Source organism: Geosmithia morbida (genome assembly GCF_012550715.1).
Source record: "Geosmithia morbida isolate 1262 chromosome Unknown scaffold_6, whole genome shotgun sequence".
Lineage (NCBI taxonomy): Eukaryota > Fungi > Ascomycota > Sordariomycetes > Hypocreales > Bionectriaceae > Geosmithia > Geosmithia morbida.
Genome location: NW_023336193.1, coordinates 491,732 through 519,193, shown reverse-complemented (window position 1 = coordinate 519,193; position 27,462 = coordinate 491,732). Strand labels below are relative to the sequence as shown.

General features: G+C 57.5%; 11 protein-coding genes across 11 annotated transcripts; 4 read left to right on the top strand and 7 right to left on the bottom strand.

Moving 5' to 3' along the window:
- Positions 1-6: 6 nt before the first annotated feature.
- On the bottom strand, positions 7-1,159 carry GMORB2_6629 (STYKc; the record flags this gene model as incomplete). Its single annotated transcript, XM_035468599.1, has 3 exons — positions 7-36; positions 93-1,040; positions 1,106-1,159. The coding sequence occupies 3 exons, from the start codon at positions 1,157-1,159 to the stop codon at positions 7-9; spliced, it is 1,032 nt and encodes a 343-aa protein (XP_035321733.1).
- Positions 1,160-2,339: 1,180 nt separating this feature from the next.
- GMORB2_6628 (F-BAR domain only protein) lies at positions 2,340-5,556 on the top strand (the record flags this gene model as incomplete). Its single annotated transcript, XM_035468598.1, has 5 exons — positions 2,340-2,378; positions 2,457-2,549; positions 2,660-2,745; positions 2,831-4,737; positions 4,802-5,556. The coding sequence occupies 5 exons, from the start codon at positions 2,340-2,342 to the stop codon at positions 5,554-5,556; spliced, it is 2,880 nt and encodes a 959-aa protein (XP_035321732.1).
- A 597-nt stretch (positions 5,557-6,153) lies between these two features.
- On the bottom strand, positions 6,154-7,660 carry GMORB2_6627 (mitochondrial translocator assembly and maintenance protein 41; the record flags this gene model as incomplete). The annotated part of the gene is made up of 2 exons (XM_035468597.1): positions 6,154-7,615; positions 7,641-7,660. The coding sequence occupies 2 exons, from the start codon at positions 7,658-7,660 to the stop codon at positions 6,154-6,156; spliced, it is 1,482 nt and encodes a 493-aa protein (XP_035321731.1).
- An 874-nt stretch (positions 7,661-8,534) lies between these two features.
- GMORB2_6626 (mitotic spindle assembly checkpoint protein MAD1) lies at positions 8,535-11,002 on the top strand (the record flags this gene model as incomplete). Its single annotated transcript, XM_035468596.1, has 2 exons — positions 8,535-8,663; positions 8,744-11,002. 2 exons carry the CDS (start codon positions 8,535-8,537, stop codon positions 11,000-11,002), a joined length of 2,388 nt encoding a protein of 795 aa, XP_035321730.1.
- Positions 11,003-11,260: 258 nt separating this feature from the next.
- GMORB2_6625 (Serine carboxypeptidase) lies at positions 11,261-13,332 on the bottom strand (the record flags this gene model as incomplete). Its single annotated transcript, XM_035468595.1, has 3 exons — positions 11,261-12,199; positions 12,274-12,973; positions 13,076-13,332. 3 exons carry the CDS (start codon positions 13,330-13,332, stop codon positions 11,261-11,263), a joined length of 1,896 nt encoding a protein of 631 aa, XP_035321729.1.
- A 403-nt stretch (positions 13,333-13,735) lies between these two features.
- On the bottom strand, positions 13,736-15,687 carry GMORB2_6624 (PTPc DSPc; the record flags this gene model as incomplete). Its single annotated transcript, XM_035468594.1, has 3 exons — positions 13,736-15,410; positions 15,521-15,620; positions 15,666-15,687. 3 exons carry the CDS (start codon positions 15,685-15,687, stop codon positions 13,736-13,738), a joined length of 1,797 nt encoding a protein of 598 aa, XP_035321728.1.
- A 1,973-nt stretch (positions 15,688-17,660) lies between these two features.
- Positions 17,661-18,900, bottom strand: GMORB2_6623 (transmembrane protein 33; the record flags this gene model as incomplete). Its single annotated transcript, XM_035468593.1, has 3 exons — positions 17,661-18,196; positions 18,267-18,490; positions 18,833-18,900. 3 exons carry the CDS (start codon positions 18,898-18,900, stop codon positions 17,661-17,663), a joined length of 828 nt encoding a protein of 275 aa, XP_035321727.1.
- Positions 18,901-19,953: 1,053 nt separating this feature from the next.
- Positions 19,954-20,754, top strand: GMORB2_6622 (uncharacterized protein; the record flags this gene model as incomplete). Its single annotated transcript, XM_035468592.1, has 1 exon — positions 19,954-20,754. One exon carries the CDS (start codon positions 19,954-19,956, stop codon positions 20,752-20,754), a length of 801 nt encoding a protein of 266 aa, XP_035321726.1.
- A 476-nt stretch (positions 20,755-21,230) lies between these two features.
- GMORB2_6621 (SEC14) lies at positions 21,231-22,601 on the bottom strand (the record flags this gene model as incomplete). The annotated part of the gene is made up of 3 exons (XM_035468591.1): positions 21,231-22,112; positions 22,189-22,330; positions 22,408-22,601. 3 exons carry the CDS (start codon positions 22,599-22,601, stop codon positions 21,231-21,233), a joined length of 1,218 nt encoding a protein of 405 aa, XP_035321725.1.
- A 1,262-nt stretch (positions 22,602-23,863) lies between these two features.
- Positions 23,864-24,835, top strand: GMORB2_6620 (uncharacterized protein; the record flags this gene model as incomplete). The annotated part of the gene is made up of 1 exon (XM_035468590.1): positions 23,864-24,835. One exon carries the CDS (start codon positions 23,864-23,866, stop codon positions 24,833-24,835), a length of 972 nt encoding a protein of 323 aa, XP_035321724.1.
- Positions 24,836-25,156: 321 nt separating this feature from the next.
- On the bottom strand, positions 25,157-27,183 carry GMORB2_6619 (uncharacterized protein; the record flags this gene model as incomplete). The annotated part of the gene is made up of 3 exons (XM_035468589.1): positions 25,157-26,176; positions 26,342-26,713; positions 27,091-27,183. The coding sequence occupies 3 exons, from the start codon at positions 27,181-27,183 to the stop codon at positions 25,157-25,159; spliced, it is 1,485 nt and encodes a 494-aa protein (XP_035321723.1).
- Positions 27,184-27,462: the final 279 nt, after the last annotated feature.

The following is a 27,462-nucleotide window of genomic DNA, read 5'->3' as shown; positions in this document are numbered from 1 at the left end:
ATAATCTCATTCAAAAAAGCAACTAGACTGCAATGCCTGTGGTTGTCAGTACATGCGTATGAAAAGGTAGATATGACGGGGGGAGGACTTACAGCGTCAGCCGTCATCCTCTTAGCATCAAAACGCAGAAGGCCAGCAATCAGATCTCTCCAGTCGGCACCAACACCAGGGAGTAGCTCATCCCACGGCCTGGCAGGAAACACCGTCCAAAGCTCAAACGGTGTGACCTTGAAGTTCTGTGCCTCAGGCCACGTCTCCGGCGTAGGCGTGCCCAGCGTCTTGAAGATGCTGAGTATCAGCCCGAGCTGGCTGCCATCCTCATGGGCCGGACGCGACTCGAATATAGGCTCAGCAGGGGTGCGTACCATCTCGGACAGCACGACGCCAACAGCCCACATATCCACTGGGGCACCGTAGGCGCCGTGGCCGAAGAGGACCTCGGGGGCACGATAAGGGCCGGTGCCTATGTCGAGGATCTTGGCGGAGGCAGGCTCCTTGGCAGACGAGTACTCTGGGTGCCAGGCTGTTCCGAAATCAGACAGATGAGCCGGGCCGGAGGGGGACTCGAGCAGCACGGCCGAAGGCTTGACGTCGCGGTGGATGATTCCCAGAGAGTGGATGTGGGACAGAGCGCGCAGCACGTCGGCCACGATGGAGACGACCTGGGGGCGTGCCGGCGTTCCCCGGGCAATCACGTCGGCTAGGGTCAGGGGCATGTAGGGGAAGGCCAAGACGAGCTGCGACTCTGCGTCGCGAAAGGCGTCTAGGAGCTGTATGATGGACCTCGTCCCCCGGAGGGACTCGAGGATGCGGACCTCGCGCTGAGGGTTGTGAGGCTCGGTATGGGCAACGATGACTTTCAGGGCTGTGCTGCCGGCCCGGTATACTTGAGATGTTATGCCCGATGCTATGGGGTGGCAGTTGGGGTGGGGGCCGATGGGGATGCCCGGGACGTCGGGGTCATGATGGCCGGCTGAGACGGGAGCTTCTCGCGTCCGTGTTGACGGTGCCTGTGCTTGGCAGGCGTCTAGGTATTCTTGCTGTATGCGTGTCAGTGCGGTCGAAGTGTGGACGGTAGGGGATGAGAGGAGGTTTGTATGCTCACCTTGGAGGAGGATGAGTGGTAGGTTTCTTGTTCAATGGAGACGGCCGAGGGCATATCCAGGCCCCGGGATGACTGTCTTGTGAATGAGGGTGAGCATCCTTTCCCAGTATTGTCTTCTAATATTGAGTATCCTTGGGGGACGCTTACATGGCCTGAATGGCATTATATCTGTCTGATGCTGACAGTGATGATCTCCAGTCGGCCATGATGCCAAGCTTGGGAGGTCGTCTCTCAACCCCGAAAACCCCAGGTGAGTCGTGGATGTTTCTAGCACACTCTCCCGTACGAATATGGTGGTAGCACTACATGCGACGTTGCTGTCAACCTGGCGAGGATTAGAGACATAATTTCCCCTGGTGAACCCCTGCGACCAAGGCCTTCACTCACATGAGACAGGTGTCTGTCTAGGAGGATATTCTCTCGCTTTCTCTCGTTCCCGAGCCTTGTCCCCTCGTGTATATATACGACGCATATATAGACAGGATACAGAGGAATGAAACTAGATCAAACCATAGCTCTGCTAGCAATGAAAATGCTGGATGTATTAGCTGCGCTGGATTGATTCATATCTCTATAAATAATGGGTGAGAGAGATGATGATGGGGGAAGGCGAGGAAGGATGGAGGTTTAGTGGGTCCTCATACCTCAAATGCTTCCAGAGCACTTCAGAGGGCTTTAGCAGTCTTCCAGGGAGCTCGTAGTGATCTGACAGCGGGCATCGGCACACAATTGACACTCCCGTCCGGCATAGCCCACTAAACATTCGTGGATTACGGCGGACTACAGCGAGTATATGCACTAGTATTCACCAAGATAGTGGACCGATTACCTCATCAACACCCCCCAGGAAAGCCCGGGCACTCCATCGGCCGTCATCCATCGCCGGCAGCTCTATGCCATTGATCCATCCCAAATCATGACATTTCGCTAAAAGCGCAACATACGCCGTCGCTTGCGCTGTTCCTCGTCTCTCTCTCTCTCTCTCTCCTCTCACCATCTATACATTCTCGCTCTTACTCGTACTTGTTATACATATTCTGTATCCGCTTTGCTATATTTTCTGGCCCGACAACAGCAAACCTCGGACTATCGCTGCATCGCCATGTGTGCTTTCCCACCTCTCCGCATCGCATAAGTCTTGCCGACCCAACTGAGCAGAACAACAGTCCATCACGCCACATCCACCCTGATATAGATTTGCATCTCCTGCGCTCGTCCTGCGTGAGTCGGAAACATGGACGAGTCGTCGAGGCTAGAGTATCCTGGCGTCCTGGTACGTTTGCATTCCTCTCCTGTTTATTTCCCCCCTCCCCCGTATGACTTCTGCTAACCACCATGCCACGTTGAACAGGCCACTATCTCGCCCGACCAGGCCGTTCATGTCCTCAATGACCGCGTGAAACGTATCAACCGAGTCAATGTTGAGATAGCCGAATGGCTTCAGGTACATAGCCCCGACCGGCCCTCCTCCCGTCCAGTTCCGCCGCGCCCGGACCCGGCACGCACAGCGTCAGGTGGCCGAGAGACTGATTCGCGAGCGTGCAACATATATAGGAACGTCGTCGAGTCGAAGAACAATACGTCCTGGGATTGCGCAGACTAACCCAGTACAAAGTGCCCAACGCGCAGTCCGAATTGGGGTGCGTCGCCTCCCCTACTGCCCCCCCAATCCCGCCGCTTGGCTGTCTACGACTCTACAATGATACTGACCGACTCCCTTCGCAGCGTTTTCCAAGGACCCTGGACCCGAGTGATCGAAGACGTAGAAAAGGTGGCCCTTTCGCATCATCAGTTTGCCGAAAATGTCGAACGCGACGTCGAGACGCCCCTGCGCAGCTTCCATCTACGAAAGGACGTCGCTGACATGAGCACAATGTCGGCCAACCTCTCCACCATGGCCAAGACTCTGGACGAAGCCCAGCGGGACAACGAGAAACTTGGGAGGAAGGGCGCCAAGGTCAGCGTCCAGAAGCTCGCCGACGCCTCGGCTAAGCTTGAGTCGGCTACCCAGCAGTGGGAGTCGACGGCCCCCTACATCTTCGAGTCGCTCCAGGCTCTCGACGAGTCGCGCATCAACCACCTCCGCGACGTCCTCACTCAGTATCAGACCAACGAGACCGACTGTGCTCAGCGCAAGCTCGACGCCTCGGCCAACACCCTCTCCCAGCTTCTCGAGATCAGCACCGAGACAGAAGTCCTCGGCTTTGTCGACAAAGTGTCCTCGGCACGCGAGAGGACTCCGACCCAGCACTCCAACCGCCGCTCGTCCATTGTCGAGACTCAGACCTCGCCCACGCCGTCCAACTTGGGCGCCGCTTCTGCCCTTGGGCAGTCCACCGCTACCCCGACAATCTCGTACCCCCCCCCTTCATCCGATGGCCCGTCTGTCGAACCCCCCCCCGCACCGGAGCCCAAGCTCGGTGAGTCTTTTCCTCCCCCCCCCACTTCGCCCCCTCACCTATCCAGACCGCTGACCAGACATGCAGAGTCCAAACTACGTCGACTCGGTACAATTCTGGGTGGCCGCCGTAGACAGAGCATCCATCCTAGCATGCCCTCACAGAAGACGGGCCTGTCACCGTTTGGCCGCCTGGGCGGCAAGGAGAGCCATGGCGTCTCCCCCAAGGGATCGTATGGTAACCTCAAGGACTCAAATCGCCTGGGCGCCCTGTCCGAGGCTCCTGATCTGCCGGAAAACGAGGAGGACCAGTTTGTCGACAGATCTCTGCACGAGGGCAACACCAATGGCAATGGCGTCGTCGGGCTCAGCGAGAACCTGATGGACTCGCCCGTTCCGCAGTCTACCGCCATCGGCGTCGACGAAAGCACGCAGGAGTCGTCAGGCGCGACCCCCCCCGGCGAGAGCTTCAACAGAAGCCAGATCCCCGCGACCCAAGCCTCGTCATCCCAGCCAGAGCAGCAGTTGCAGCAGCCCCCGGCACCTCCAGCTAAGGATGCAGAGGGATACACGATCCCCGCGCCGGTCAACGACCCCATCTCGGCCGCCCAGCGTGAGGCATCGGGCATCACCAACGACGAGGCCGAACAGCTGTTCCGCCTCAACATTCAGAACAAGCCCATCGAAGAGGAGGACCCGCAGGCAAAGCAGGCCGCCCTGTCCAGCGTTGCCAACTCGCTCAAAGCCGGCCCCGCTGTCCGCCGCACCGGAACTACCAGGGGCCGTCGCGACGTGCGCAACACGATCTACGTGCCCTCGCCCAACGTGGTCCCCTCAGGTGGCGCCGGCAGCCAGTTGGACTTCCCTATGCCGCCGCCCTCTTCCCACAGCGCTACGGGCGCTACTGGTGCTGGTAGCTTTGGCGGCAGCAGCATCGGCGGTGGTTCGATGGGGTCGCCCACGTTTCCCCCTCCAAACCTGTCACCTCGGCCGACCGCCGTGACAGCACTGGCCTCCGAGAACAGCGTCGCCGGAACGTCAGACACGCAGTCTGTCAGGTCGGGAACGTCCCTGGGAAGCCTGGTGCACTCCAGGCACCCGGATATGACAGCGCCGGGATTGAACTCGTCCATCATCGAGACGGTGTCGGTACACTACGAGGGTGGTGAGCTTAAGACGGCGTCGATCTCAGGAGAGATCGCCTTTGTCAACAACTCATCCGATTCCACCAAGAGTATGCTTCTTCTCCCCTCCTTCCCTCTCTACAATGAAATAATGGAATGGCAGCTAACCGGAAGTGACAATCACAGCCCACGAGACCATCAGGATCAACGACTTTGCCAGCCTGGATCGCATCGGCCCCAACCGCATATTTGTGCAAAACACGTCGGCCGACCAGCCGGACCAGTTCTCACTCGACGTGTCTCACCTGACCAAGATGACGACGGCCTTCTCGTACCGCGTCTTCTCCCCGTCGGACGCGGACCCGTCGTCGCTCGGACAGCACGCGCCGCTTGAGCTGCTGCCAGCATGGAAGCCTCAGGGCGACAAACTCGGACTCCTGATCCAATACCGGCTCAACCCGTCGAGCGTGTACCGCGCCCCTCTGACGCTGCACAACGTCGTCCTGGTGGCCACGTACGAGGGCAGGGCGGCGGGGGCGCAGACGAAGCCGACCGGCACGCACCTCAAGGACCGACACCTCGTGTACTGGCGCCTAGGCGAGGTGACGCTCACGCCCAACACGCAGAAAATCGTCTGCCGCATCCTGGGCGCCGAGGGCATCGAGCCGGCGCCCGGCCACGTCGAGGCGAGGTGGGAGTACACCGTCCCCGCCGGCGAAGAGGGTGCCGCCGTGGGTTCACCCATCTCCATCTCCAGACTCGTCGAGGCCAAGGGTAAGGAGCCCGCCAGCGCGAATTCAAACGATGACGAGGATGTCGACGACGACGACGACCCCTTTGCCGACGCTGATGCCCGATCTGATCTACAGTCTTGGGTAGATGTCCCCCTTACAAAGAAGCTTGTCAGTGGGAAATATGAAGGTAAATAGGGGTAATCAATCCCATACTCCGTTTTTTCCGCTTTCTCTTCTTCTTCTTCTTCCCTTTTCTTATACTACTCGTCTCTTGTTCTTTCGTTAGTTCCGTTTGTACGTTTCTTTTTTGCTTGTGTGTGTCAGTCAATTCAGTCCCCCCCCCCTTATTCCCTTCGTGTTCTCTTATAGTAAGTAGGTAATTATTGGTAAGAAGAAGTTGTAGCCAACATGACAATATATCCCTTTTGTTTACTAGGATTTCCCCCTCCGCCTTATAAGTCTGCCGAGTTGAATTTTAACCCTTTTGCTTGATCCTTGAACTTGCCTGTACTAGCGTTGAATGTTGGATGCTGAGCCTTGTATAGCATATTAGTACTATCAAACGTGAGGTCTCATATGCCGGCTGCACATGTGCGTATGATGAGTTGTGCAGAATATTATATTTTTTCAATTCCTTCGATATCTTTCTTTTTTTCCGTCTCCTAAGTCTATGTCGCCTACTCTTTCTGTCCTTTTTTGTGTGTATTTTTTACTTTAACTGAACTGATACAACAATTCTATTGTACATTTAGAAACAAAGGAAATGGCATCTGCGTAAAAACAATGGGACTTTTAATCCGATTTCTCCCTGGGCGGAGTATCGATGGGTGGGGTATCCTTGATTTTTGCCGGTGTGACATGTTCAGCGGAAGCATCGGAAGACTTGTCGGAAGCTGCCGAGGATGTCGGTGCCGGTGTCGGTACCACCTTGGCCGCCGTCTTGGCTGCAGCCTTCTTCTCGTCGGCACGACCCTTGCGCCATTTTCCGACCTTCTCGGCCACATAGCGCACCGTACGCGAGTACCCGCTCATAAGGGGTCCCTTGAGCGTCTGGATGGTGCTGGGCCAGTTGACCGTCTGCTTGATGACGCCGCGGACCGTGGCCGTCAGCTGGGCCGGGTCGTCAGCAGCAATGCGCCTCTCGAACTCGCCACCTAGACGCTTCGTTTCGCTGTCGTCGCCCGACGAGGCCCGTATCATGGACGCGTACTCCTCACGCGGGAGAGCAAACTTCTTCTGGTACTGGAAGTACAGACGCGAGCGGAACTTGCCTGGCAGTCGTCGGACCATGTTGCCGCGCTTGACGGGATCCATGTCCTGCTGCAGACGCAAGTCGGCATGCGGGTTGAGCACCCACTCTTCATCGTCTAGGCGGCATTGGTCGACAAACGACACGTTGGGCAGAGTCTTGATGAGGGGCGCGTACAATCGTCGGAAGTGCACCATGTTGTTGTCGACAATGTTACTCACCTTGCTCCTGTTCTCCGTCGGCAACGCCATGCGCGGGTCACCCAGGTAGCTGATGCCCGAGATGGCGTTGTATAGCTGCGACTCAGTGAAATCTGGAGGGAGCAGAAGCAAGGCAGTACGGACGGCGGCGATCAGGTTGTGTTGATTAGCGAGGCGCACGCGAGGGTGGTCGCGGAGGATCTTGACAGGCTTCTGCAAGCGGCCAGCCAGGTATAGGCTGTCCCAGGTGGTCAGGTCGTTGACCAGGTTGTCGATGCTCGTGACGCCATACTTGATGAGAATGCCATTAACCTCGACATAGGGGTGGAAATAGACGCCTGCGCCCCAGTCTTGGACGCGCGACACCAAGCCCGAGCCAAGCGACGCCACGCCCGAGTAGTGGTTGCGGTGCTGCTTCATATTGATCGAGTGCCAGTGCTGCGTATGAGACACGCCAAAAATGAAGTCAATCATCTTGGGCGAGCCCTTTTGCGACTTGACCAGCGCTTCGGGCGGCTTGGGGTGAACGGCGCGGAAGTCGGCTTCACTGATGCTGCGACCGGATTCTTCCTGAGGGAAGACACCGGAGCCGTAGGCGAACCCATAGACGATGGGAGCGTTGAACTGGCGTAGAATCAGGCGCATGGCTTCTTTGAGCTCGTAATTGATAATCATGTGTTGGTTGGAGCCGAATAGACGATGCGGGAGGTCGTCAAACGACTTGATGGTGAAGTCGGCCGAGTCCTCCCAGTCGTCTCCGTACAGGTTAAACCTGCCGCTAGCCGACTCGCGTTTGGTCTGGCTACTATCCCCAGGAGAGGAGGGCGTACCGGTGGAGGTCGTCGACCATCGTACGAGATTGGTCGGAATTCGGAGATATTTGTCGTTTCGTCGTAGGGTTAGGGCGTGACGCGCTTGGAAGGGAGGATTGCAGATGGAGCGGAACATGGAGGACGGCACAGAGGCCGAAAGCGGCGGTATCTTGAAGGACTATTTATCCGACAGAATCAGAACAGACAGACAGTTAGCAACGTCACAACCATGTTGGCCATATTTAGGAATATCACATGCCCGCATGCTGAGAGATTGCATCATGGTGGACGGCACCTCTGTATGAGGGAAACGGAGACGTTGTTGCTGATGCGGGAGACGGGATGACGACGGTTAAGGCCGGGGGAGCTCGGCTACGAGCAATTCACCGAGAGCTTGTCGCCATGCGCAGCTGAAAAGCGTGTTGTATACAGCGGAACGAGGATGTCGGTTGTGGGTGAAGATGAGAGAGGCGATGATGAGTAAAAGTACAGACAGAAAAGAGTGAAGATGCGAGAGAGAGAAAAAAGAAGGCGGAGATGCGGGTGTTTCCTACCGAAGCTTGAGACGGAGCTTGGAACCCTCTTTTCTCTGTTGGCCAATCCGGCAGCTCACATGTCTCTAAAGGAAGGAAGCATGGAAAGTCTTCGCGGGCGGCTTGCCCCGCTCCTTCCGCCGTTTGCCAAGTGAATTGTAGGCAGGTACAACCCGTACAGCTAAGTACGTACCTTCCCTTGATAATCTGCTCACCCTATACCAGATCTAGCTTAGCACTTACACTGTAACGCTTAGCGCAACGAAAGTCACGTGCCGAGACCGTCGCCGCGTCCACCACAAGCTCATGCAACAAAGACGCGAGCTTGTTATTGTACGATTCAACAAACCTACATTCGTACTCAACCTTGCCGGCCACCATGCGAAGTCACACGCCCCAAGGTGGCGATGGCTCACACAGCCGGCGGAGCTCTAATTCGAGCAACCGGTTTCGTGCCAGCGTCTCTGGCCTTCCCAGACCTCAAGCCCCGTCCGTTCGCGAGTCCCGCGTAAGTTGTGTGATCACTATAGATAGCAAAGTGAGGAGAGCAAAGACAAGTTGAGACTGACAGTGACGCCCTTTTATCAGATCTCCTTTCGCGCCAGTCAACCGACAAACAACCACACGATTACCGGCATCGGGGGAATAGACTTTGCACGAGCGCCTTCGCAGCAGAGCATGGGGGCCGACTCTGGGCGCCCCAGCTCGCGCGAGAGCTACAAGGAAAATGTGGCACCGCCCGACGCCGACGAATACGAAAAGTACCGCCGCGAGATTGAGTCGCTCAAGGCCGAGATTGGCACGCTGCAGTACAGAATGCAGACGTCCGAGTCGGAAAAGGAGATTGCCCTGTCGCAGCAAAGCAACCGGGTAGAGCAAGCGCGCCGACGGGAGCAGGAGGAGGCACAGCTGAGACGACTGGCCGAGTCACAGAAGGCGGCAGCCGACGAGAAGATTGAGGCCGCCTGGAACGAAATGGACGCTCTCAAGAAGTCGGTCGACGCGGACAAGAGGGCGCTGGAGCGTCGGGCGCGGCAGGCTGAAGATGAGGCGCGCCTTCTGCAGGAGCAGCTCGAAGATCTGGCCAATGCCAAAGATGAGGCGGCGCGGATGGCGGACAAGAAGACCAGCGACCTGCAGATCCAGGTGACGGCAATCCAGAGCTCCCTGAATGAGGCCGAAGAGGAGTCACGGACCAAGGATGCGGCGTTGCAGCAGGTGCAGGCGCAACTGTTGGACCGGGACGCATACATCTCAGATCTCGAGGCTGATGTGCTCCGACTGAAGGCGCACAGCGGTGACGCCGAGACGATGCAGATCATCAAGACGGAGCTGTCGGAGCAGGTGGCGCACATCCGGGCGCTCGAGGCGACGAACAGACACCAGCTGGGCGAGCTCAAGCGCCTGCGAGCGACCAACAAGGCGGTCGAGGTGGTGGAGGAGGAGAAGAGGACGCTGATGCGCAAGGTAGATGCGGCGGTTGACCTCGAGCGCGAGCTGGCCGAGGAGCGGCTGCAGCGGCAGAGGCTCTCGGATGAGCGGCTGGCGTGGACGTCATACCTGGAGCGCGAGGGCGACGACGACATGCGCTTCGACTCACCAGAGGAGATGGCGCGTGCGCTGGCCGAGGAGCGCATCAACTCGGCATCTCAGCTGGAGCACATAGGCGAGTTGCAGGCTAAGCTGTCGTCGTACGAGGCGACGATGGCATCGATGGAGGACAATATTGCGGCCCTCAAGGCGGCGGTGGAGGAGACCAAGTCCGTGACGAACGCGGTCAGTGCCGACAAGGCCCTCATGCGCGTCGAACGCCAGCGCGCCCTAGCTGTCAAGGAGGTCGAGTACCTGCGCGCGCAGCTCAAGACGTTCGACGTCGAGGACGAGACGATGCAACCGGAGCAGCACGACGAGGCCCGCGCGGTCCGCATCCACGAACTCGAGACGGTCATCGACGAGTACAAGGCCGAGGTGCAGAAGCTGCACGCTGAGCTGTCGGCGGCCGAGGCAGGCGGCACGTCTTCCGGGGCGGCCGGGTCCGGGCCGTCGACGCCACAGGCCAGCGCGGGAAGCAAGCGGCAGCGGTCGTCGTACGACGACGGCGGCGGCGGCGGTGGCGGACACAACGACGCGGCGATCGCGGCGGCCAACGAGCAGATCGGGCAGCTGATGCGCAAGAACCACAAGCTGCAGCAAGACACGACGAGCATGAAGTCGCAGATAGCGCTGATGGAGAAGGACCTGATGGCGACGCGCGGGCAGCTCCGGGCGGCCAAGCACCAGAGCTCGACGCGCGTGCTGTCGCTGCGATCGAACCCGACGGCGGACCACGAGGCGGTCAAGCGCGCGACGCTGGACGCGCTGCAGAAGGAGAACAGAGACCTCCTCGCAACGCTGCAGTCGCGCGAGGCCAGCAAGCCCACCGACGTGCCCTACATCCCCAAGTCGGTCCTGGGCGCCATGGAGCGGCAGGTGGCGGCGGCCAAGGCGGAGACGGCGTCGGCGCAGAAGTCGGCCCGCCGCCTCAAGGAGGTGTGGGCGTCCAAGTCGAACGAGTTCAAGGAGGCCATCTTCTCCACGCTCGGTTGGACCGTCACCTTCATACCCAACGGCAAGATGCGCGTCGAGAGCACCTTCTTCCCCTCGCAGACGGACGAGAACGAGAACTCCATCATCTTTGACGGAGAGAGGGGCACCATGAAGGTCGGCGGCGGGCCCAAAAGCCCCTTTGCCCAGAGGATAAGCGACCAGATTGGATTCTGGGTCAGGGAGAAGGGGTGCATCCCCGGTTTCCTGGCGGCCCTGACGCTCGAGTTCTACGAGGAGCATAATAACCGGCTGTCCACGTAGATGGGGGGTGCATATATACCATGTGCATTGTATCAAAATCGGGAGGAGGAGGGGTTATGGACAGAGAGAGACACAGTCATGTCACGCCGTCCTCTTTCTTTTCCTTTACGGAGTTCAGAGGTGCTTCTTCATTTAATTGACTTTTTTTCGCTTGTTTTTATATTATCTGAGGAATGAATCTTCATTTACATTATAGCGGCTTCAAAAGAAAAAAAAATACTTTCAGCAAGGGTAAGAAATAAATAAAACGATAATGAACTACAATTCATCACCACCCTGGAACCCAACGACAATGTAATCCCTTATGATGGCCTCCCCGGCGATCACCCTAGCCCAGACTTCGGGTGTGCAGGATGAAGGATAGAGGACATAGCACTCGGGCTCAGGTCTAGCGGGGGGCGTGTTCTTCATCCAACGATGGACAGCGTCGGAGCCGATGTCGTTCTCCAGGCCGTCGTGCACCGGGAAGATGCCGAGTCCCATGTCGAGGTTGAAGGTGGCGCGATGGAAGAGCTCGTGCGCTGCGCGTGGCTGGTACGATGGGACCATGTGGCCCGCCTGGAAGACGCGGGTGAAGCTGTAGTTTCCAAGCTGGCGCGTGATGCCGGACAGGCCGCCGTGGCCGCTACCGGTGGTGAAGGGACCGTAGGGCGAGGCGGCAAAGTCATCGCGGCGTGAGTAGGGGACGGCCAGGCTGGCGGCCTCTCCGCCGATCCAGTTGCACGCGTAGTCGCGGTCGCCGTAGATAAGGTGTACCTTGATGCCGCTGTCGAGCAGGTGGGCTATCGCGTTGAGGAAGCCGCCGTGGACGCTGTCATGAGTAGACGCGAAACCGGCGGCCACCGGCGGCGAGAAGGCGGAGAAGTTGACGGGCACGCCCAACTCCGACAGCACGCGCTCCTGTGAAAGGTAGCCATGCAGGTAGGGGTCCGGGAAGGGGTCGGCGGAAGGGTGGGCGACGTCAAACCAGCCGGCTTGACCGCCCGATACGTACGCCTCGATGACGTGGTCCTCGCACCAGGATGCCGTGTCGCACACGTCTCTGACGGGGACGAGGCCGCGGTTCACCGAGGCAGCGTCGAAAGACGCCAGGCGCGACTCGCACTCGCGCGTCTGCTCTAGACAGCCGCCGGGCCGTGTCCAGTTGTAGAGGAGCTCCGAGTGGAGGTTGTCGTCAAAGACTTGGATGTCATATGTCTTGGAATCCCCCCCCCCATGTCAGTATATTTCTTCCTCTTCCGCTATCCTTCTATGGTATAACGGCAACTCACATTGTTATGGGGAAAGTCAATGTACGCCTTGCCCTGGATAGCCGAGTCCATGAACCCGTTGATGATACCCAACGTATCTAGATGAAGATGATGAGCATGCTCCTCTGGGCCGATAGTCCCGTTGTCTATCCTCTCATTCTGCAGCTGGAAGAAGCGCATGATTCCGGGACCGTAGTGTCCTCCATAACTCTCGGTCCAGAGGTTGATGAGCCCATCGCGGGGCCCGTAGTGGGGAAACTCGCTCGTCCACGTCTGAACGAAGTGCCACAGGGCGTGTGCCGCCTGGGCGGTGCTGTTGGCCGTGCGTGAGACTTTGTTGCTTCCCGTGGTGCCGAAGCGGTACGTGGCATTTGTCTCGGGGAGGCCCTGGGGCGGTATGCCATGATCGCCGAGGGAGGAAGGAGAAGAGAAGTTGGCTGGCGCAGTGACGGTGTCCTGGTCAGGCGTCGAAGTGACAGTGACGTTGGTCAACTCGTCGTACGAGAAGCCCACCTGGTTGGGCTGGTCGATGTACAGCATGTTGACGTGCGTGTTCCAAGCAAAGTGGTTGAACCGTGTCGTCTGCGAGTCGCGGTTCACCAGACAGGGACCGTTCTCCTGGAAGAGGCCGAACATGGATGATCCGCCGGGGCCGCCATTCAGCCATATGGCCAAGGGGGCTTCCTCGGGGTTGTTCCTCGCTTCGAAGAAATAGAAGAATCTGCAGTGGAGGCAATCAGCTCATTCAATTGCCTGTCCCTGCTGATGAGACTGGGGAGGTAGTAGTAATAGTAGTAGTAGAACTAATACTAGTAGTACGCACGTATTTATCGGATAATCCTGCTTCTCACCATCGACGTCATCCACCAGCCCGGGGGGGAGATGAACATAGCCGGAATACGACTTGGCAAACTCCTCGGGCTCGCATATCTGCGGCTGCTTGTATGATATCGTGACGTTTTCGTGAAACTTGGATCGGAGAACCTTGACGCCTGATGGCTTAGGCGGGAACTGGGATGCCGCTGGGGTGATGAGGGCGAGACTGGCCAGACTGGCCAGGAGGGTTGGTAGCTTGACCATGCTGCTATCTACTCTCTCCTCCGTCCCGTCTCTTGGCTGCGTTTTGTTTTGGCGGGCGACGGTGTTGAGGTGAAAGTGTTGACAAGAGGTAGTGGTTGAGATTGGAGAGATGGTTGGCGGGGGAAGGTCAGAGGTCCCTTGTTGGTTTCAGATGAGTAAGTCATCCGCCAGTCATCCTGTCGAGGCATCACATATCATTCATTATACAGTGATATAATCGGGTATCATCACTCAAAGCTAGACAACGCTGCAGTGATGTCGGTGTATTATACTGCTAGTAGTATATGATCCATATTAATTTACTCGTTTTTTTTCTCACGTCTCTCATCAGTATACTACTGTTTGATGGCATTGCTCGGTACGGTTGATTGATACCGCTCAATACAATCATACCATCACATCATCACCGCCGTGGCAGCTCCTCCCCGCCAGGACCGCTAGTCTTGACGCCATCCATCGACGCCGTCTCGGTCATATCCTCGACTCCTTTCCCCCCTCCGTGTTCCTCCTCATCATGGCTATCCTCTTCCCCGTTCCCGTCGCCGGTCACATCCTCCGTCCTCTGCTCCGCCTCAGCACCGCCCTTCCAATCCGCCGCCTCGGGCTCCGGCACGGGATCCCCCTGCGCCGGCTCACGCACCACCTCACCGTCTGACGACCCTGCGACGCGCCAGACGACCTCGAGGCTGTCCAGAGCCCTGGTCCCCTTCCTGCTGGTGCCCTTGATGCCGTCCATTGCCTCCCAGGCGATGGAGAAGACGCCTTCGGTGTCCGGGCGGCCACCGTCCTTCTCCTTCTCGGGGCCGCCACCCTCGAAGTAAGCGTTGAACCAGACGTGTCCCACGGCCGTGGTGACGGTTAGCCCCATGCCCTTACGGGCGCGATTGCGCCGCTCCACCGAGATGTTGACGTCGCTGTTGGGAACGATGATGGGCGTCTTGGGCCTGAAGACGACCGACTTGCCGCCGGGTTCCTCGTCCGTGACGAAGGACGACGCAGAAGATGACTGCTGCCGGTGCTGCTGCTGCTGCTGCTGCTCGCCGCCAGACTCGGGCGTCTTGCCCTCCTCTGCTGCTGGTGCTGCTGCTGCTGCCGTCGTCGACGTGCCGCCCCCTCCCTTGAATATGCTCGCCGCGGACGCCATCCTTATGAGCTTGGTCGACTGCTTCCTGAGCAGGTCCAGCTTAGTTGAAGTGCTGGGCGCCGTGTCTGCGCCGCCGCCGGGCCTCTCGTCGTTGGCCGCCTCGGCCAGGTCCGCCTGCGCCGGGGCCTTGGCGGCCGGGTACCCGGCCAGATCCCACACGGCGTCCGCCAGGCCACCGCCGTCCGGGGGGTCGCCGTGAACAATGCGCCGCTCGCTGCGATCGAAGGTGTGCAGGCTCACGATGCGCTTGCCCTCGTCCTCGAACCCTTCGACGTCGAGCCGCACGCCGTTGCGCAGCCCCACGACGCGCAGCTCGACAATCTCGATAGGCCGATCCACATACAGCTTGCCGCCGCGCGTCCACCGGTCCACGTAGCCCACCCACCGCAGCTGCGAGGGTATGGTGACACCCGCGCCGAACTGCGGCCGCATGCGGCGCTGCGTGAAGCGCTGGAGCGCGTCCTCGGCCGTCCAGCCCTCCTCGGCTATGAGGTAGCTGCAGCTCACCGTGCCGCTGCGGCCTTTGCCCGCTTTGCAGTGGACGACGGCGACCCGTTTGCTTTCCTTGATCCCAGCGAGTTCCTTGCCATCTGCGCTGCCTCTGCCGTCTGCATCTCTCGCGTCGGCTGCACCGGCCGAACCCCCGGCGACGGCGGCACCCCCAGCATCCCCCTCCACATGCAGCTCCCCGCCCTTGAGCCAGTTCCTCATGCTGGCCATCATCATAGGCACCAGCCTAAACGGCGGGGGGTGGTGATCAGGGAAGGGGTAGTGTCTGACCCTCCCGTACACCGCCTCGTCCGGGTACCCAGTGCCCTCCGCCCGAAACTCCCATATCGCCCAGTCTGTTCCGTGCTGCGAGTCGAGGAAGTTTACGAGCTGCTGTAGAGGGTTACGATATGCGAGTTGTGGGTAAGCCTGTGAAGGGCCGGAGCTGTTGATTGTCAGGGGAAGTGGTTCTCAGACAAGGGATGAAGAAGAATGAAACATGAAGACGAATACAAAAAAAAAGGATATGGAGAGAGAGAGAGAGAGAGAACTGACGTAACAATAATATTATCCGTGACATAGCATAAATCCAAATCAGCCTGAGGGTGGCGAGTCCTTGGACCGGCGACAATCTGGCGCAACAGAGACGCCATGACTTTGCAGGTAGGTTTAGTCCTTTCTTTCCCCCCTTTTCCCTTACTTATGAACGTCTGCCTCTCCAGTCTATATGTTGGTGTGTATCTTTCGTTCTATGTTTCTTGTTTCTGGCGTATGGTCAGAAGAAGAAAAAAGGGAAAGAGGAAAATCCCCCTCCCCTTCCCTCGGCCTCGGTGGGAGATGGGAAGGGATCGAATGGCGTCACTGTTTTTTTGATTACCCTGTAGTATTATAGACTATAATACCAAACGCCGTCACCGCAACCAGCTTCAATCTAGCGTATCGCTAATGATGAAAACTACTCTACGATCTGCCCCTGCTCTCTGCTCTCTGCCAGTTCACGTAGTAGCCGAATCACATCTCCATCGACCCCATCGCTCATATCGTTACTATCCACATCACACTTTCTCTCTTAACCTCGACTATACCGCAGCGTGGATGGTTAGACTGATGAATATTCATTACCGCCACGAGATGGACCAGCCTTTTACTGGTAACCCCCCCTATTATTATATCTCATCAAGTAAAGTGCGATATGCTCGTGAATGATTCTGCTCTCTAGGCCCTTCTACCAAACCCGGAAATTCGAGGAGGTTAGCCAAAGCCTTGTTGGGATATCTCGTTAGTCAAAGTCCACTACGGAATCGGAGGCCCCGTGCTGGCGGAGCACTATCATGCATACATGTGCAGATCTTTCCCTGGCTTTCATACGCCACCGCTTACACTGACTATCGGTTGATAAGGCCAACGACCGGTGACGGTGAGTCCCATAGGGACAAGATGCCTGTTTCCAGGCGATAGGGAACATCGAGGGAACGAAAAGAAAAAACCGTCCGTGGGACGACAGACGACGCAGAGACCATCGATATAGATAAGTCGTCACTGGTTTACAGATCGATCTTCGAACCCAAGCGCTTCTTCAAGCGGGTTCTCCGCAGGCGTCGTGACGTCTGAGCACCGAAAAGACCAGGAACATGTCCACCAACGAGGCATCACCATACCGCAGACAGCTTCATCCGTGGAGAGCTAGGGACAGACCTCCTCGATGGGGTCTCTCCAATCACCGTCGCGGACTTTTGGTTCCCAACCTCTCCATCCTCCTCACTTACGATCAAGGACCAGCCCTTCTTTACTCCCTCTAGAAGCTCTCGACTTCGGATCGTCTGTAGATGTCGCGTAGGAAGTGAATGGAATGAATACAATAACGTATTCCTTTTTTTTCTAAACTACCACCTTCATCGAGTAATGGCGCCTTGTGACGTATCTCGTGACGTCGCACGACGCGCCCGTCAAACGTCATCGCGGGGCTCCCCGCTAGCTTCATCCCATGAAAAGGGGGGGGGGGGGGACTCCATGCTGCCATGCATCACTGCATGCTGCTATCAATATTGTGTCCATGTTAGACTATTAGACTACTGGATATCCCGGGGCTCTCTAATCTGTAGGTACTGGCTGTATTAACGTCACAAGTGCTATGCTACCTTGCCATTTTCAGACAGCATACATGCAGGAGGAATACAGGACAGAGACGCAAGTGTTTACAACCAGACAAGACACACAAGAGTAAATGAAAAATCAATTTCTCTCCCCATAGCCCCTTGAACCTTGTAACACCAGGACACATACCTAAATATATATATATATAAAAACAGAACCCAATCGCAATTGTCTTCTTTCTTCTCCCCCCATCTTTCTCATGTCAACTTTGGTATCCCTTCACTATCTCTCTTTTAGAGTAATATAATAGTTACGCCGATATATCCGACGTCTAAAGAAAACGTGTCCCGCCCGGTTTTTCTTGGGAGATACATTCTCACTAAAACGCATTACCACTTAACTTGGGCGTCGTACTCGTTAGGTGTGATCAACATATACAGATGGCACACACACACACACACACACACACTCACGCACATAACACCGTCGTCGTCGTGAAGAAGTCGTCGTTTTTCTCGTGAAATATTCGCCCCGCAGATTGTGTGCCAACCCAAGAAGAAAGAAGAGTTTCACTTGTAGAGAGTAGTGACTCTTGCTGTTCTTAAGAGCTCTTCTTGGCTGCACCGCCGCCCGTGTACTTGGTGATGTCGGTGATGTCATGGAACTGCCTGGCGCCGCTCTTGACGCCGTCCCAAACCTGGCGGGCCGCGGGCGGGGTGCCCTGAGCTCCAACGAGGGCGTCGACGCGGGCGCTGAGTTGCGAGACGGAACCCTGGACGTGGGAGCTCTGCGAGTGGCGGGCGCGCAGGAAGATGGTGTAGAGGACCATGAGGATCCACGACCGGCGCTGGAATAGGAGGGCCGAGAGCAGGATGCGGCCCCACAGGAGGATCTCGAGGGCAGACACGATGGACATGCTGGCGTCGTAGTACTCCTTGACGAAGGCGCCAATCCTGTCGGCGAGAGGGTGCGTCGCCCTACCCTTGGGCGAGGAGCCGTCAGCGGCCGGCGTCGGAGGGTAGACGGCGGGGATCAGGTTGGTGCGCGTGTAGGTGGCCACATGGAAGATGGAGTAGACGCTGTACGGGAGGAGGGCGAGGGGGTACTGGGGGGAGAAGAGCCAGACGAGGGAGAGGACTAGACAGAGGGTTAGCTTTGCTCCCTATCCTCTCATCCACGGAAGAGATGGGGAGACTGAGCTACGTACGGAGGTACTGGACATTCTCGTCTGCGAGGAGGCCGAGAGCACTGGGAGCAGCCCTGGAGCCCGACTTGGCACGGGCGCGCTGCGTCTTGTAGACGACGATGCCATAGGTGAAGGTGGCGGCGATGAAGGATGTGCGGTAGCAGAACTGGGCCATGCCACCGTAGTAGTTCATGCGGATCCACGAGAAGGAGTAGCGAATCGTGGTGAGGATGAGGGTGAGGTGGCTATTATCCAGACAGGGTTAGTAAAGTCAGACTCTCTCCGTCCCCTTCTCTCTGCATCTCCGTCTCTCTGCATCTCCTTCTCTCGAGTGCGTGCGTGCTCGTTGCTATCTCGGTCGACGAATAGGCAGCGACAAGGTCTTGCCGCATGAGGAAGAAACACATACCCAGCAAACCAAGCAACTGTAACAGAGCACAAAAAGTCAGTACAATGCCCAATGACCAGCTGTGCGCAGCTCCCCCCGCCCCCCGTATCATTTTCCCTCCTGGGCGGGTGCGGTTGCGAGCATGCGTAGTCGAGGAAGAGAAAGGATGTGGGCAGCAGAAGATAAAGACCACGTACACTGTAGGGTCTTGGCCAGAGTGAGCAGCCGCTCCTGCAGCGGCAGACTGGGGTTAGGCGCAGGAGCCATGTTTTTGGAAGGTGGCAGGATACCAGAAAGAAGGTCTCAAGCAGGGAAAGGGGAAGAAAAAAAAATCGACGCGATGGTTCAGATACGTGTCGTATATGCTGGCCTCGACGGCGACGGATGAGAGGCGGGATGGGATAGATCAAAGGGTCGTCGTGTGTGCGTTGGTGCGGCGGAGCGGCAGGGAGGGAGGAAGGGAAGGGAGGAAGGAAGAGGTTGGAGAGGAGAAATATGAACGAAGGTGTAGGAAAGGCGGAGCGGAGATGCTCTATTAGCGCGGGTCCTTTCCAGGCTGCACGCGCCTGTGAAGTGCAGTGATTATAGTGGTAATGGCTCTCTTCCAAGTTCCATGTCTAGGCAATACCTGCACCACTGTAGCCTGTAGGTATTGATATCGACCGGTACTGATGGGATAAGCCCGTGCTGTGGAAGGCAGTGCTCCTACAGGCAGTAACTGGTCCACTCTAGCTGTGTTCAGTGCGTCACCATCCGGGGACCCACTGTTTATCTCCAGCTGAACTCATCCTGTTGCTAGTGGCCAGCTTCTTGCTTGTGTTTGCTCTGCTTATTAAACAGTACTGAGAGTCCTGGCACTGTCTCTGCTGGCAGATGAACATCGTACGTCATGGGGACACACGAGTATTATTACTGCTGTCAATCGCCAACATCAACCCTCTCCTTCTTCTTCTTCTCTTCTACTTTTACGACATGTATATGATGTCCGATACCCCCTTTACTACACCATGTAGCTACTTATTTGAATACATGGTCCCCTCGTGCATGTGCATGTGTATGCGTACTACTAGTGTGCAGTATTAGTATGCAGTCAGTATCTGACCCTATGGAACCCCGCTACTCCATTAAACCTCTCTTAACCCCGCCATCAATTCATCATCACTAGCATCATCATCGCCACACTTCCAAACAACCCTCATCACCATCATCAACTTCATCCCTCCTGAATTTTTTTTTTTGAAGAGATAGAGGACAAAGAAAGGGTGAGGGAGAAATATACACACACACACACACATATATATATATATTAATAAAAGGAAGATGCTCAAAAAATCCTCATCATCCCGCCAACTATCCGTCGCTCCGAGCGCCATCCTATCCCACATCCTCCCCCCCTCCCTGGCGCCCTCATCCGACTCCTTACCCCTCCCTCGCCTGATAGTCTTCGACCTCGACTACACACTCTGGCCCTTCTGGGTGGACACTCACGTCACCCCTCCTCTGAAGCCCAACTCGACTCACTCCGCCGCCGCCGACCGCTACGGGGAAGACTACACCTTTTACAGTGACGTACCCAGCATTCTTCAGGCCCTGCCTCAACTCTCTTCTTCTTCTCTCCCCTCCTCGTCCCCCTCATCCGCCGATACCACCATCAAAAACAGCAACAACGGCAGCAGCAGCAATGACATCTCCTCCTCTCCTAGAGTGAAGCTCGCCGTCGCATCGAGGACCTGCGCTCCCAGCCTGGCCCGCGAACTGCTCAAGATGCTGCACCTGCAACCCCTTGCGGCTCTGGCGCACACCAAGACCGGAGGGTCCGCCACCGGTGGTAGTGGCGCAGGAGGCAGCAGCTCCAAAGACGAGAAGCCGAGGAGAGCAATTGATGCCTTCGAGGGAGGCCTGGAAATCTACCCCAGCAGCAAGATTCGCCACTTCGAGGCCCTTCACAAGCGCACCGGGATCCCCTACGAAGACATGCTCTTCTTCGACGATGAGGCGCGCAACCGGGATACGGAGTCGCTGGGCGTCACCATGTGGCTCGTCCGCGACGGTGTGACCTGGACCGAGATCGAGAAGGGAGTCGCCGAATGGCGAAAGAGGAGGGGGTACAAGGCTGCTTAACTCGTTCCCACCCTCTCTCTCTCTCTCTCTCTCTCTTCTCTTACAGACATATATAGGAGCAACATCTGCACAATTCTGATTTGATTGACACACACAGCACAGGCAAGGCGAATATATATTATTGGATAGATCCAGAGACAACGTGACACCGTCGCGGGTGACACTAGCCTTGAGTCAGACGTCTATAGATGTAGGTATATATATACCAACATGTCCTTTCACATTCAAACCAAAACCACCCAGTGGCATTATCCAAAACCACTAGTAGAAATCTCAATGCTTTCTTCCGATGTGTGAGTGTTTTTCATTGGCTTTCAAGACCAACGGTCGGAGGGCTGCCCTCGCCTATGCCTTGTAGCAAGGACCATACCCCCGGGGTATCGTTTGTGTGTGTATGTATGTGTGCTTCCACGCTCTCTTCTTCAACACGGTCCTGTAGCAGGCCCATGTTTCGTTTTGTTACTACTCTTGCTTCTTCACGCTGTCGTGCCCTCCGTGGCGGGTGCGTCGGCTGCGGCGACCACACCGGCCGCCTTCTCGTCAACGGTGAGCTTCCCCACGGTCTTGCCATTCGTCACGGCATCAACCTTGGCCTCAGTCTCGGCCGGCCAGATCTTGGGAACGGAGCAGATGACTTCTTCCCTCTTGCTGCCACCCTTGGAGCCGTGGCCCCTGCAAACCAGCCTCTTGCCATCTTCGCTGTCCGACCACAGGAGCGGACCGGTAGGGAACGACTTGTGGCCGTTCTCCCACAAGACGACGCCGTCCCACTTGGGGTCCGTCTTGGGAAGCTCACCCCAGGAGAAGTCGAGCTCGCCGCCGTACTTCTTGGGAATGTTTCGGGGCTCGATGAAGCTCTCGAGCGTGGGCTTGACCTCGGAGGAGCTGAGGACAAAAATCTTGGAGACGGTGATGGGGTCGAACCAGCGCTTGATCCAGCCCCAAACGGTGCTGAAGAATACGGGGGCGCCGATGATGAAGATGCGGTCGAGCGTCTCGGGGTAGTGGGCCGTGGCCAGCTGCGAGGCCGACTGCATGTGCGACTTGAGGTTCCAGAACTGCTTGAGGCCGACGCCCGAGATGTCGACAATGTTGGTGCTCATGGTGATGGGCACGTCGGGAGACTCGCGGTCCTGGAGCTGCGAGCAGAAGGGCATAGCGAAGCCCGTCAGGTTCTCATACAGGGCGAACAGTCGGAGGAGCCCCGACGGCGTCTTGCCGTCCACCTTGGCCTCGGAAAACGTCTTGCCGGAGCCCTGGCGCTCGTAGTCGGAGATGGTCTTGGAGTCGAGAGGGCGGACCTCGAAGACGTACAGCGGGATACCGCGGCGGTCGCGGCGACCAGTCCACTGAGGGTACTGCAGGGACATGGGTGTCAGCAACCTCTGGGTTCCCCCCTTCTCCTGTTCTCGAGAGCCATTGCGGGGTGCATACCAGGCGACGGCTCTGCTCATAGGCGTCCAAGTCGATGGTGCGGTAGAGGACGTCGATATCATTGGCGGCGCGCCAGTCCTCGGTCTCCTTGAACTGGACATAGGCATCCTCGACGATCCATCGTCGAGCACGCAGAAATCGGCTATTACGCGGGGTGGGGTAATCAGCAACAGGTCCGGTGCACGGCAGTCCGGGGCGGAAGACGGCAACAAAACGTACATGAGGACAGTCTCGTCGTGAGACGGAGGAGGTCCAGCCTTGTAGTAACCCCTCTCCTTGAGAACCGACTTGAATTCGCCCAGAGCCTTTTGCTGGTGCTCCGTCAGATGGCCGAGGTGGCCATGGGGGTAGCTGAGATCGGCGCCGACGGAATAGGAGGTGGCCGACGTCACGCGGGTAGCTTCGGTGCTCATTATGACTGTACGATGATTCTCTGGGGATGGGAAAAAGAGGGCGGGCGCGAATTGTTGGGGCGAGGAGGGTCGAGCGTTGTCGGCACCTAGGTGTGGAGGGATTATCTGACTGGCGGAGGGCTGTTGGTCTCGCTGATTGTCGGCGACAACGAGAATCAAAGATGTGGGGAAGGGGGGAGAGATTGGCTGGTAAACAAGTGAGGAATCTAAACTTGAAGGATCTCTTCCTTGTTTTCACTTCCCAACAGTAATAAGCACTGCTTCTTAACCAGACAATACGGAGAGGAGAGAGTGAGAGGAGGGGGGGGGGAGGGGGGGAGTAATAAATCTTTATTGAGTTGCTGACAGAGAGAGAGAGAAAAAAAAAACTAAGACGTAATAGAGACAAGCGGGACGAAAGGAAAGAGCGAGTGCCAGTCAGTTCTTGCTCGATTAATTACCGTCGGGCGGCTGAAAACTCCGGAAGGTCCGACGCTTCTGTCACGCCTGTCTCAACATGAGAGGCGGGTCTCAGTCGTGTAGAGTAATACTAATAGTAGTAGGGAGGATGATGATGAAAGGGGGGAGGTAGAAGAGAGTTGAAGAAGAGAAAGATATGGAAATCATCGTTGAAATATGGTCATTCTATACGAACCCCGTCCGACGTATCCGGCAGAGCATGTGGCTTCACATCCAAGTGGATGGATGGACTGATACTCGTACCTTTGGAGCTATTCGTACGTACATGTACATGACATGGGGGGGGGAGGGGTTAATAAGGGAAAGAAAAAAACGTGACGTCGTCGTATGAAGTGTTATTATTATTATTATACTCCCCCATCCACCCCCGCGTATCTGTAACTTGTAAGATGCCACCCACCCGCTCTGACAAATGGGGCATGAACTAATGGGAATGACGAGAAAAATCAACCCCCTACGATACACATTCAACATTTGTCGGCTCCGGGTGGCGTGGTATGCAAAAGTCCGAGAGAAAGATCCCAGCTATCTGGCTTCCCCTCCCCCCCGAAGTATTATGTCACGTTCTATCGGCGCCGCCCCTCATAAATATTACAAACTAATATGAACGGGGCTACCAAGTAATAATATATTAAAACGTGCCGAGGTCTAAGAAATCCTATATGAAGCAACACACCGAACATGTACTGTAGGTACTCGTAATGGCAGTACGATTTAGATGCAACCTCAAAACTAGGACAATTCATCTCGAATGATCACAGGCAGACGCAGACGTATCCATCTTCACATACCCATCGCCCACCATGTCCCTAGCCGAGCTCACGGCCGTCGAGAGAGTCGGCAAGGATGAGTACGTATCCAAGTCGTACCCGATCTGGGTGGGCAACGCCATGCCCATCGCCTACGGAGGCTGCGCGATGGGGGTGGCCCTCCGGTCGGCCTGCGACACGGTGCCGTCCGGCTTCACCCCCTACAGCGTGCTGGGCCACTTCCTGGGCCCGGCGTCGACGGACCAGAAGTTCCGGTGCAGGGTGCACGACCGGCGCACGACCCGGACCTTCGCCACGCGCCGCGTCGAGGTCAGCCAGCTGCGCGGGGACGGGACGTCGCGCAGCTGCCTGGAGCTGACGGCCGACTTCCACGTGGCCGAGGCGTCCATCTCGGACTACCAGGCGGCCCCGTTCGCCGCTTGGCCGGGGCGCCACGACTGCCCGACGACGCAGGAGCTCCTCGAGTCCGTCCGGGCCCGGGGCGCCGCGTCCGACGACCTCATCGACGCCGTCCTGGCCGTCGGCGGCGGCGGCAGCGGCGGCCAGACCGTGGTCCGCAGACCCTGCCCCAACGGCGTGGCCGCCCAGAACCTCATCGGCGTGGCGAAGCAGCTGCCCACCACGCAGGACCACCTCCCCATCACGTCCAAGGCGTCGGCGGACTGGCAGAGGTGCCCCGTCAGCCTGGACGGGCCCGCCGCCAACTTCGCCGCCGCAATCTTCCTGATGGACTCTGCCCTGTCCTTCACGCCGCTGACCCACGACCACAAGTGGTTCGACGACGTCGCCGCCTGCTCCACCCTCGACTTCGCCTTCCGCATCTTCGTGCCCCGCATCGACCTGGAGCAGTGGACGCTGCAGGAGAGGCAGACCATCCGTGGCGGCTGGGGGAGGTCGTATACCGAGGGCAGGCTAAGGGACGAGAAGGGCCAGCTACTAGCTTCCATGACGCAGCAGAGTATTCTGAGGCCTCACAAAGGTCAGGGGGTCAAGCCAAAGATCTAGACTTCTCTCCACCTCATTCAAGAAGATGGCAAGATGATGGGGGAGAAAAAAGGCCAGCTAGATTTATGAATGCAAACCACACCGCTAGTATCAACATCTTACCCCCCCCCCCCCCCCCCCTCCTGTCTATTTCTGCTACCTGCCCGGTCAAGAAGTAATGTACAGTCGTCAAATTAATAGTACACGAAAAAGAAGTAAAATCAAAGGCGAGTCATTGTCTAGAGAGAAAAGAGAAGAGAGAAAGAAGAAAAGAGTATGCAGGCAGAAGGAGAGGAAGAAGGGGGAGAGAAAGTGAGCAGGAAAAAAAATATAGAGAGAGCATTACAAGGCCAGCCACCTATGCGCTTCAGGAGGGATGGCGCCAGTGTGCCCGAGACCTCTGGCAACCTCCATGTCGTGAATGTACCTGGCGATGATGAAGAATCTGGTGCGGGTCCATCGGTTGCGCATATCTTCGACGATGGCCTCGACGGAGCGGGGGTCGTCGACGAGGAAGCCGAGAGTGTAGAGCGGCCAGCCGCCAAGGTAGGAGCTCGTCCAGGCTTCGTCGGCGGAGTGTGCGTGGACGATGCGCATGGCGCGCGCGGCCTGGGGCAGGTCCTTGCCGTTCGGGTCGACGGGCCGGCAGAGCTTGGTGTCCCCCGACTCCAGGCGGTCGAGCAGCAGCGACGACACCAGGGCGTACAGGTGAGACGAGTCCCGGTTGATGAGGGCGGGATCAGACGTCGTCGAGGAGGAGGAGCACGATGAGCAGCCCGACGACGAAGACGACGACGACGACGACGAGCACGACGGCGACGGAGATGCGGGGGAGGGCGAGACGGACGAGGTGGCCGACGTATCCGGGCCGCTGGCGGTGGCGGGTGTGGCGGCGGCGGCGGCGGCGGCGGCGGCGGCGGTGGTGGTGGTGGTGCCTAGACCCATGGCGTCGCACCACCAGTCGACTTGGGCGCGCAGGTCGCGCATGGCGGCGGCGTCGATGGTGTCCGGGCGGTGGATGCCCCGGCAGATGGACATGACGAGCCGGAGGAGCTGCACGGGCACGCCGAGGACGGGGCTGTCGAGGATGGACTCGTCGGGGAAGAAGCTCGAGGCCTGCAGGAGACGCTCGGCACGGATCCAGAAGTCGACGTAGCCGTTGCTGTTCTGATCCAGACGCGGGGCCCTCTCGGACCAGATGCCGGTGGCGACGATGAAGACCTGATACAGGACGCTCTCGACAGCGAGCTTGTCGACGGTGCGCTCGAGGGTGGCGCCCGTGTCGAGGAAGCGTGCCGACAGGATGCGCATGGCGGCGTCGACGTGACGGGGGATGTCTCTGTATGTACCCAGACCGAGGAACTGTTGTTTCGTCGTGTCAGCAGAGCGAAGGAAACGAGGACCTCGGAAGAAGCCGATTGAGATTACGACTAGAATATTTTAAGATTTTTTTTCTCTTTTTTAAAAAAAAGAGAGAAGGAGAGAGAGAGAGAAAGATCCAACGAGGTGAGGGACCAGGACACATACGCCGTGAAGATATAAGAACATGACCGGCATCAAGACATCGACATCATCCTGACCATCGGGCACGAGCGACGTCGACGGCCCACTGGCCAGCTGGCGGGACAGCGACCGCACAGCATCGGAGTAGTAGCGTATAGCCAACTCCTGCATCTGCGGCTTCGCGTCGGTAAAGTGCAGGTGGGATGCGGCGCATGCCAGGACGGAGAAGTACAGGCTCCGGCTACGGGTCATGGACGAGAGGATGTCGGACAGCCAGTTGTCGCGAAAGCTCGGGTGCGATCCGGGCAGGAGGATGAGGTTGTAAAAGGACCGAGAGAAGTGTATCGACACGACAGGTTCGAGGCCGCGGCGGAGCGATGAGTGGCTCAGGCCTGCCTCTGCGTAGTAACATTGTGATCGCGACGGGACGGCTGCGGCGGCGGTGGCCTTGACGGATCGTGCTTGTGACGATCGCGGTAGCGGCTGCAGCATCTGACAGTCTGACCGGGGTGTCTGATGCCGCTGCTGCTGCTGCTGCTGCTGTCGACGTAGCCGTTGCTGTGGCTGCAGTGCTGATGAGGAGGGGGGAGGAGAAGGAAAAGACGGAGAGGGAGAGGGAAGGGAGGAAGGGAGGGGGGGATAGGATGGGGATGAAGTCGAGCTTGCCGATCCTGACGGCGTTGCTGCGGCGGTGGTGAGAGCGTCGCCGTGTCTGGACTTTCTGTGGGCGCTAAACCTCCGATCTACCAAGTCTTCACCGGACGGCCACTGACATGTCTGACGGGTAGCTGAGCATCCGGTGCAGACGGGGAATTTCTCATCGCATTTCTTGCGGCGTTGTCGACCTGTTGTGCGTCAGCAGTCATGATCTCTTTTTTTTCCTCCCTCTCTCCTCTCCTCCCTCCCTCCCTCTTGATTGGCAGGACTTATTCACATGTAAGGCATCCGGTCTTTGTACGAAGTCTTGGACGTCTGGCAGCAGTGGTAGCATCCATGCTTTTTCTCTTCTTCTTAGTCTGTGGTGGTCTTGGTCTTGGTCGCAGTTTGTCTCGGTATGGCAGTGGAGGGGGGGAAAGAGAGAGAGAGAGAGGGAGGCCTTTCCCTCACATTAGGGTAGATGGAGAGAAAGGAGAGGAGGGATCGGG